Consider the following 10,959-nt stretch of genomic DNA (forward strand, 5'->3'; position numbering starts at 1 on the left):
AATTAATTGCCTAATTAATTAATATGTTTATACATAATAAAATTAATAGAATTTTTAAAATTTAGATTATGTATGTTATACTTTTTCTTTTTATTTTTTATTAATTGACAAATATTATACTTTATATCATATTAAATATTGGATTGTCCGGAAAGTTCGTGCCGATTTTTGGTAGGTGGTGTAAGGACAGGTTTGAATATATCAGAACGATTGAAAACAAATACATGCGTACATATTGTAAAAGACAGTACTGCAGGCATACTTGGAAAAAAATTTGATTGTGATACGTTAATTTTTGTCAGTTTTATACGCCTTTGAATATGGAAGAAAGCCAAGTGCATTTTAAGCATTTAATGCTTTTCTTTTACCGGAAAGGCAAAAACGCCACACAAGCGGCAAACAAGATATGCGCTGTTTATGGCGAAAGTGCTGTAGCTGAAAGAATTATGCGGAAGTGGTTTGCTAGGTTTAAAGCTGGTGATTTCAACCTTGAAGATCAAGAAAGCCCGAGTAGGCTCTCCACAGATGAAGATCAGATTAAAACATTGATCGAGAATAACTCACGCTATACGACACGTAAATTAGTAGAAATGTTGAATATATCAAAATCCATTATTCACGAGCATTTTGTGAAGCTTGGCTACATAAATCGTTTTGATGTATGGGTTTCCCACGATTTAACGGAGAAAAATCTGATGGATCGCATTTCCATTTGCGACTCGCTCTATAAACGCGACGAAAAGACACCATTTTTGAAGCAAGTAGTGACGGGGGATGAAAAATGGATCATTTACAATAATGTTGTGCGAAAAAGATCTTGGGGAATCGGAATGAACCACCTTTAGCCACCCCAAAAGTCTTCATTCAAAGAAGGTCATGCTTGTGTCTGGTGGAATTGGAAAGGGATCCTGTATTATGAGCTTTTACAAACAACGAGATGATAAATTCAGAGAAGTATTGTTCCCAATTAGACGAATTGAAGACAGCAATTGAATAAAAACGTCCAAAAATAGTGAATCGGAAGGGCGTTGTGTTTCATCAGGACAATGCGCGGCCTCATGTGTCTTTGATAACTCGACAAAAGTTATTGGAACTCGGTTGGGATGTTCTACCCCCCCATCCATCATATTCACTACACCTCGCGCCATCTGATTTCCACCTATTTCGATTATTACAAAATTCCTTTAATGGAAAAAGCTTCAACTCTTTGGTCGAGGTGAAAAATCACTTAAAAAAGTTTTTTTCGTTGAAAAACCTAAGAGATTCTGGAAGGACGGAATTTTCAAGTCTGAAAGATGGAGAAAGGTTGTAGAACAGAATGGCACCTATATAATTTAATAAATGTATATTAAAATTTAAATTTTCTGCGTTTCAATTTTCCTTCAAAATCGGCACGAACTTTCCGGACAACCCAATAGAATGACATCACATTTAACATCATATAATGCATTGAGTTTTATTCCTTTCATATTTGATAATTCATATGAAGACAAGGAAATTGTCTCGATTTGTTATATTCTTCTTGCTGAGAACATTTTAAACATATATCAGCGATTGTTGAATATATTTAAAGAATTAGATTAGACAAGAATAATTTCATCCAATAAATAAAATCAGGGTTATTAGACAAGATAAGCACAAATTAGCAATAAATAAATTTATAACATGGACATATTTATCTTTGTAAAGACAAAATTGCAAAGTGGACTTTGCATAATAATTAAGAGCGTCTGCCCGAGATAATTTCGAATTTTTCATAGTTGCTTTTTGCTTGATTCATTTTTGCGAGCTGTCTAACGTCTGGGGCAATAATCCATGATGTCTTACATTTAACCAACGCACCAAGTTTGACGTGATATCCTCTATAGAATGAGAATAAACAAATAAAGGAGCTATTATAGAATGAGAGCTATTATAGAATGAATTATTAAATTACATTATAATAGGTACATTATATTAGGTTGGGAAAAAGTTCGTGGCGTTTTTTTAATGTCATCTAACGGGAAAAACGCCACGAACTTTTTCTCACATCTAATATATTTATACAAATTTGTTATCTAAATTATGGTAAAAAATAATGATAAAAGTCAAATTAAAAAATCATTAAAAAATTGGATTTGAAAGTTGATTGATACCTCAAATATCGTTGTTAATAATGTATGTATGTCGCAATATTTTATTGATAAGAGGTACAATAATAATTTAAATATAGCTTGGAAGAATTTGAAAGCTCAATAAAAGTGATCGATTTGATAAAAATAAAATAAACATTCTTATAAATTCGTAATTATGACACAATTATCAATAAGAATTTTGAAGAAAAGGGGAACATTCAAAACATTAAGCAGTCAAGAATAATATCTCCTTTCAAAAAATAGTAACATAGAATTAAAATTTCGCCAACCGCCTGCCCATTTTATTTGCAAATACGAAATCCATTTCATATAAAATTGATTCAGTGTCTACGTCTTTTTCCGATTTCCACGTACAGAGATGCGCATAGAAAAAGATTTGTATTCGTGCGTCATTAACGTCGTATTCATATATAATCGATGTGTCATAGGTCAAACCGATGAGATATCCATTTGTAGTCTTCGTCGAGCAGTCAACGGCGCGTTCTGCGGTCGAAACGCCGAGTTTTCTTCGTTCATCCGATAGCAGATTCGGACGCGATTGGCCCAGTACACGATATTCAGAACCCGTAGTTTTCCCCCGTTTCATCTCGCCTTTGCTCTTAGGTAAGAATTTTCGTCGTATGAATATTCATTTCCACTGATTTATTCCGAATTGATAATTTGTATATACTCATGCATGCGTGCATGTTTATATGTGCACAAGCATATGTATATGAGTATTTGAATGTGGTTGTATAGCTGATTATACAGTTGAACCGAGAGCGAAATAAAAAAGAGGAAAGGGTAATACAATCTTTGTGCGAAATCAGCAATTAGTAGTGATTGACTTGAAGTGTGAGGAAAGAAACAGCGAAAGATAAAAATGTGAGTAATACGCAATTGAATTTTTCGCATTGAGTCTACGTAAATACTTTGACGCTTAACAAATATGATTGATGATTTATAGTTGCGATAGATCACATTAAGATTTAATTGGAGACGAAATTACGACAATATAATCATTAAATAGAATATCTCAAGGGAAATAAATAACAAATTAAATATCATTAAATAGGTGAGAGAAACATTTGTTACTCTCCTAGATATAGCAAGATGACGTTATTTGTTCTGATTTTGATATCAAATAATATCAGCTTGCTAATTATAGACTACCTGCAGGTGTACAAATTATTTAAAACAAAATGTAATAAATATATCGATACAAGAGCAAAAATATTAGGTGTGGGAAAAAGTTCGTGGCGTTTTTTTAACTGCTATCTAACGATACGGAACGCCACGAATTTTTTCTCATACTTAATATAATCTCGCAGATAAGTAGTAGACAGTACAGATGCAATGTTCCATATATGCACACGAAGAAAGTTTGATCTCTGCGAGAAAGTCAGAATATCCGTCGGCATAATCGCTTATAGGGAAATTTCACCGGAGGGAGTTTCTTTCTCACTTCGATTGTCCTCAACAGTGAACTACAGGTGAAAGTCCTGTTGAGAGTTCTAATGGAATAGCGACGAGTTTAATAAATTTCTTCTCTCATCCTATTATCAGCGAATCGTGCTAATCTAATAGTATTTCATCCACTTGAGAGAAGATTATTTGATGCGTGCAAAACAGTCATATATATATATTGCCTCGATAATTAACCACAAAATAAAATCTTTATTACTATCCCCTCCCGCTATGATCTCCCTTATCGGTTCACAGATGGATGCTAAATGAATCGTTTCTTTTGAGTGACATATGGCGTCGTTTAGAGAAGAACATTTAGAGAAGAAAACGTGTTTTTCCGTGTACTGATGTTTTAGCGATAATCTTTTCTTTATTAGCCACAATTAGAAGGGAAGAGAGTACTTATCCATAAATATGAGATTTTCTTTCTTAAATTAAATGAAAAAAAAGAGAGAGAGAGATTATTTGATCGAAGCGCTGCGTAAATTATTTTAAATAGTATGCTATTTTATAAAATTATAATACATGGAGAGAAATATACTACAATACAATTAATAAATATATATTAATTGCTTACATGATGCAATTGCTTGCACATTAACATTGCATGATATTAAGAACTTATTACAAAATACAAATACACTTACGTCCGAAGAAATTAAATATGTATGACTTAATGTCAATCGTTTTAATAAGCCATGTTTTTCAGCTGTTTTCGAGCAATTTTTTAACATATATGAATTTATGAATATTAATTAAAGAATTTTTTAAAGAATAAATGCATGATTAATCAGAATTTTTTTCTTTCAAGAAAATGTGTATGTAAGATAGATAAAATAAAAATATCTGAGATTGTTTTAAGAAACTGAAAAAGGTTCTTTTAGAATTAAAAAAAAATTTTTTTTTTTTAATATTCGGCAATTGTAAACTGTGGAAATTGCTTACAATATTAAAATACACACATTAAAATACGCTAGATTATAAGCAGATTATTATTGAGTTAATGATTTTTTTTTATTTTATAATCCAGCAATTTAATTTTTTAATTGCAGCAACTATTTTCCATATGGGGGAAACAAATGCGAAAAGGCGGCATTCGGATTTGCCGCATTTTAAATCTGTGACTAAGCTCTCCAGTCTTCCTATCATAGAAAGCGGTATATACATCGCTAATAATGTGTATACCAGAATAAAGGTACATTCAAAATAAAGATTTAAATTCTAATATAATACAAAATGTCGCTCATCATGCCATTAAAAAAATGATAAATTTTGTTTTCATTTATTCAAACAAAATACGACATTTGCAGAAATCTTAAATGACAACAATAAAAAATATAAGTGCAATCAAATAATTCTATTTTCAAGTTAATTATCATTTAATCATTGTTTTCACATTCATTTTTTTCAGTTAGTTTTTTTAATAATTTAAACTGTTTCTTTCTTTAGCGTTCGAATTCTTTAATGAATTGGAGTTTAGATACAGCGGAGCAGTCATTAGCGATTGCTACGGCAAAGGCAAGACCAGTAATTGTTGCACTTAATAGACCCATTATGACAATTGATCAATTATTGTACAAAGGTATCGACATCGTTGAGCAGAAAGTACCGGCAGTGCAACTTCCCCCTCATGTTGTAAATTTACAAATCTTTTTTATATGACAATATGCGAAATTTATATGGAGATATATACATATCCTTGCAAATGTATTCATAAAGTAGAGCATAATTACACATTTATATTAATATACAAATAATACAATTAAAAGAATATTTATTTTCTATTAATATTATAAATTCAACTTAAACAGAAAAATGAATTTTGTGGAAATCAATTAAATTGATTGGTTTATCTCGTGTAGATTAATAATCTTGATAAAATCGTTGCAAATTAATCTTGTTTCATGCTCTAGATATATTTAAATACGCGAGACTATGTAAATAAGAAAATTGTTAAACCGGTTCTAATACGTGCCGGAAATGTTAAGCAAATCGGTAGTCAAGCTGCCAACGCTGCTGCTGATAGATTGGACGGTGCGCTGACAATTGCGGACGAATATATGGATCGTTACTTACCAGGAGATTCAACTGATAAAGATTCAGCTAATAAACATCAAACTGATAAAGATGGTAAATACAATAGGATTAGATTTTGTAAGCATTTTAAGAAAACATTTTAAGAAAATATTTCTTGTATAGGATGGAAAAAACTTTGTTTCTATCATTTGATAAGTTTGTTGTTTTATATATTTTGATATAAAAGTTAATTATTTTAATGTAAATATGGAAATAGTAGGGTGTTTATATTACTCAATCAATACTCATATTAACTTTCAATAGAATAATGTGGACATTCCTAAGTAATGTGAGCTAAAAAAATTTTTTTGAAAGAAATTATGTGCATAAATAAAAGATCGTGTTATTGATTTTTATGTGCGCAGCTTCTTTGACATCCTAAAATGAAATTATCAGGTATCTATAACATACAATATATTATTTATCCACTCATATAACATTCAAATCTATTAATACCGAATATATATTTTACACTTAAAATAACTTTCATAATTAATAATATTTAATTTTTTAAAATTAGAATTCTATGTGAATTAAAGTTCAAAGTGGTAATTTAAATAACATAAAATACCTTATCTTTCAATTTGTGAAAATTGATAACATACTTATGCATGTTCATAATAGACAACCTGCTCATAGGATGCTCATAATGCATCCTATTCGACTATATTTACAAATCAATAATGATTTAGAAGTTTGTGAGATTAGACTGAATATTCTTTACGAATACTGACATATAGAACAAGATATTCTATCTTAATATAGGAAAATAACGAATTAAATATCAACAACATAATGATTATTTAATTTGCGATAAATTTCTGAAATAAATAAAATTTGTTTAAATTCCAAAGTATATTGAGAAAAAAATATGTTGTGAAGATTTTTTCAGTTTTCAGCAAATTACTATTGTAGTATCAAATACTCATAGCAAAAATAAATGGTGCTTATCTTACTTGCAATGCTCATAATGTAATGCACCTACATCTACTTTATAATTCAGATTTTTTTAATTTTATAAAATTTTGCGTATGTAATAATATTATATTATATTTTTTAATCATAGAATTGAACTTTGTTCAAAAGGCGATATTATAGTCCATTCTCATTTTAAAATCGTCTTAAGTAATGTCTTAAACTGCTAACACGTAAGATTCTCTGATTGATTTATAACATCTTAATACTATACTTTAAGAATGATCTTATATGAGATCCGATTATACTATAAATATCGATCAAAAATAATTCATTTTATGTATATTATACATATTATACGTATATATATGAAATATTATTTTATACATGACTAAAGCGTGTGACAGTAAAAATAAGAGTTAAATGTTTGCGAATTCGTGTTTTAGAAGTCAGTTCCAATAAAACCATGAGCAAAACGATACGAACGATTAAACATGGCGCGAGGTTCTCGCGAAACCTACAAAGAAGATTAACGCAACGCACTTTAGCCGAGGCGCGCGCACTCAAACAGCAAGGAACAGAGTGCGTCCATGTTCTTATATATGTCGTGGAATTGGTAAGGCTCGAGATTTAATCGATTTATCATTCATCAACATACTCATACACAGTTTAATTATTAAAATGTGCACATGTATAATACATTCAGATATCGTCTACATCTTACTAATCCTTATAATATTATGATAAAATTATTTAGCTTTTGATGCATTATATTTTATATCGTACAGATTCATAACATATATTGATAGGGGAAAGTGGGGGAACTGTGCGCACCTAGGGAAATGTAGGGAAATTTATTGCCCCTGGAATTTTCAAAGTTTAAAGTGATATAAATTTAGAAATAGAGACTATAAATATTTTTCTACATTACGTACATTAGTCATATCGAACGGATTTTCATTTAATAAGATTGTATTTAATCAAAAAAACGAAAAAGCGAAAAAATCTCGAGTAATTGTGCGCATGGATTGAGTAATTATGCTTAAAACAAAAGTCGTACGAAATGAATTGTGGAATGTTGACAAAGAAATCAGAAAATATATTTATTATAAATATATTTTAAATATACTAAGAAAATATATTTAAAAAAAAATACATATTAATAAATGCACATAAATCTTAGCAAAATGAAATGGCAAAATAAAATAATAATGCCAAGCAGGAACGAAAAAATTAGTGTTATAATCATACAGTATATAGAAGATGAGTAATTGTGCGCATTTCAAAACACTTGCGCACAGTTGCCTGCTGCTACTCGATATGAAATACGATTACTTCAACAATCTTTCTAATCAAACTTCATAAATAACAAGTGAAAAGGTGCACGTACTTTAATAACGTATGCAAACAAATAAATTAAAAATACGGACATATCTTATTTTCTGAATGCTAAAATAACAAGAAAAGAGTCACTTTTTTGTATTTCTCTGGCCAGCAATATATTTATGTATATTACGTATCTTTTCTAGTTATATTTTAAGAGGAGGCTTTCTGCATAAAAATTTCACGGTGATGTCTTCATCTATTGGAAAAATACTAAAGCATGCGCACAATTACCCGCTGCGCACAATTCCCCTACATTTTAAAATTTTTTAATAGTAACATATTTATTACAAATGATTAGAAAGATGTTTGTGCAAAATAATCGCTGACAAAAAAAAATATTACTGTAGCTATGAGATACTAAATAAGACATCTTACATATATATTTTATGTCTGAAAAAATAATAACTATAAACATTTATATGATAAGTTACTTAAAATTCTTCCTTAAAAGCAAGGTTTGCATACATCGTGCAGACATATTTTTCCATTGCGAGATTGTTTTGAGATTCTAGGAAAATCATTTTAATGTGGGTCACAATAGAACGTAAAAATTTATACTTTTATAAAATGTGTGAATATATATTAAGATATTCGAACTTTGCCATTTATATCTTTTTGTATTTTAAATTTAGAACTGTTTATACAAATATCTATATAAATATCTATAAATGGATTCGATAAGAAAGTTTTGATGAGAATAACTTCGGAGATAGGTACATGATCGAGATCACAAGAACATTCACTGATCTTCGCATAATAAATATTTACAAATACACACAGATCATACAAATGAAAAGAAATTCAAATATTAAATATCAATATAAATACTTACTACGACATGAACATTGAATTTCCTCGTTATTTTGATATAATCATGTGCCTATTTCAAAACTGTTCAAAACGCGAACTTAATATATCGAACGAGTATCAATTTTTAATGTATGCGTAGATAGTCACGGATCCAAAATTAGCTATGCAAAAAGCAAAAGCGTTATGGGGTTCATTGAGTCAACCCGAGCCTGAAAATCAGGCGCGTCCAGAAACGCTCGAACAGTTCCTCGTGCTTTTGACGCGCGAATCCACACGGCGCATAGTGCATCTAGTGAATGGTACGATGGCATTGGCAACGAGAACTCCAAGGCATTTAAGTCATCTACTTGCCCAGCTTTCTCATCAATTACTTGACATCGCAAATGCTTCATTGCAGGTTACATCAACTTCACTGATCCGGCTTGATTTGTCGCATTTATAACGCAATCAATATAAAGAGAATATTTTTAATGCATAATTATAAAAATTGTGAAAAGATATACTTTTTCTTAATCGCACATGTTGATCAAATTAAGAAAAATGATTTAAAGAATAAGATATACGCATGAAATAAATAAAATACACGTATTACTTTTATAAATAAAATATATTTTCAATCAGTGCTTATTTTTAAAAAATACAATTTAACGCGTGTAAATAAATGTTTTTATATTTATTTTAATAATGGTTTTATTCTGTGCATATTATATTTTGCAGATGATACCTGCGCTTATAGGTAAGAGCAATACGGTAAAAGAACAAATATCTATTATACGCTCTGGTATTGAAAAGCTGAATTCAACTGTAAATTTAATGTTGGTAAGTATGCACTTGTAATTATTTGAAATTATAGATACATTATTTAAAGAAAATATAAAAAGCTTATGAAAATATTTATATTGATATAAATCTCAATTTTCTTTTTACCATCTTGATAAATCAGTTATTGGAAGATGTTTTTAAATTAATATCTTTTCATCGCAATATATACAATAATAATTTTCTTGCAGGAAAAATTTGCTACATTTTTGGCTGGTCGCCCTAGCCCTCAAAAGACATCACACACGCAAAACCCTGAGCAGAATCACAACAACCACACGTCAGAGACTTCCGATCCTCCAACAAACGGTATCGAGTAACAAGTCTTGCCTGAAAACTGCTACGTGCGAGTTTCTTTCCCCTTCTGGTATGGTTTTCAATTACAAGGTCAAAGACACGAGGATAGAAATTGCATCGCTGCTTATTGATTAGCATAACATCTTATCGATCGCGATTAACATTATTTTTTAGGATTTTGTATTCGTGACACAACACGTAATAAAACAACAAAATATATTTTATCAATGGCACAATGTACTCGTGCTATACCCAATTTACTTCTTAAGTTAGTCATTAGTCAAAACTAACATCTACGATAATTAAATGTAAGTGAAGAAATAAAGAACCGTTTTAATTGCGACATCACACAAATTTGTATTTATTTTTTTTCCTATTTATTTTTAATAAAGCAATAAAAATTGTATATTTAAAAAATAAAACTTAATTAAATACAATTAATTAATTTTGATGATTTGAATGAAAATGATTTTTAGATTCTTATAACAATATCTTTGAGAATTTTTGTTTATATTTCTACATTTTTATTTATCAATGTAAATATTCTTTATTTCTCAATTTTGTGCGATCACATAAAAAATATATGTTAAAGAAAGTATTATATGTATATTGAAAGTACACTTATACATTAAAAACATATATTATTAAACATATTTCGTGTGTTATAAATCAGATAAATCTATTATTTATTATCGTTTAAAATATTAAATCATGGACTTTAATATTTAGATGAAAACGTGAGACATCTACTAACATCCCGTACTACGCTCTCTTCAAATTTCTTTCAATAGTGAAAGTAGAGAAATCCTCAGGTTACAGAACTTCTAAATTTATCATTCTGTGTCTCAAGTAAGTTGCAATATACAATTTCAACTTATATCAGTAGATAAAACAGATAAAAAATGCCGATTATTTTTTTATTAAATACTAATATTGAAATAATGTACCAGTGTATACATTAATTTTAAAAAGTATTATTTATTATTATATTTTTTATTTAGGTCTTATTTATAACTTCAACTTAATAATTTTGAAGAATATTGAGAAGCTAATATAAAATTATTTATTTTCTATG

At 29.2% G+C, this 10,959-nt stretch overlaps 1 protein-coding gene across 2 annotated transcripts; it reads left to right on the forward strand.

The window, feature by feature from the left end:
• Positions 1 to 2,538: 2,538 nt before the first annotated feature.
• On the forward strand, positions 2,539 to 10,229 carry LOC108692097 (lipid storage droplets surface-binding protein 1). Of its 2 annotated transcripts, XM_018200239.1 has the most exons (9): positions 2,695 to 2,738; positions 2,874 to 2,999; positions 4,634 to 4,776; positions 5,031 to 5,216; positions 5,495 to 5,711; positions 7,019 to 7,188; positions 8,908 to 9,165; positions 9,486 to 9,587; positions 9,779 to 10,229. In XM_018200239.1, the coding sequence occupies exons 3-9, from the start codon at positions 4,648 to 4,650 to the stop codon at positions 9,905 to 9,907; spliced, it is 1,191 nt and encodes a 396-aa protein (XP_018055728.1). In that variant the 5' UTR covers positions 2,695 to 2,738; positions 2,874 to 2,999; positions 4,634 to 4,647; the 3' UTR covers positions 9,908 to 10,229. The 2 variants fall into 2 exon arrangements, with proteins under 2 accessions (XP_018055716.1, XP_018055728.1); XM_018200227.1 differs by lacking the exon at positions 2,874 to 2,999 and having other exon boundaries at positions 2,539 to 2,738.
• Positions 10,230 to 10,959: the final 730 nt, after the last annotated feature.

The sequence above is a fragment of the Atta colombica genome, unplaced genomic scaffold (genome assembly GCF_001594045.1).
Source record: "Atta colombica isolate Treedump-2 unplaced genomic scaffold, Acol1.0 scaffold107, whole genome shotgun sequence".
Lineage (NCBI taxonomy): Eukaryota > Metazoa > Arthropoda > Insecta > Hymenoptera > Formicidae > Atta > Atta colombica.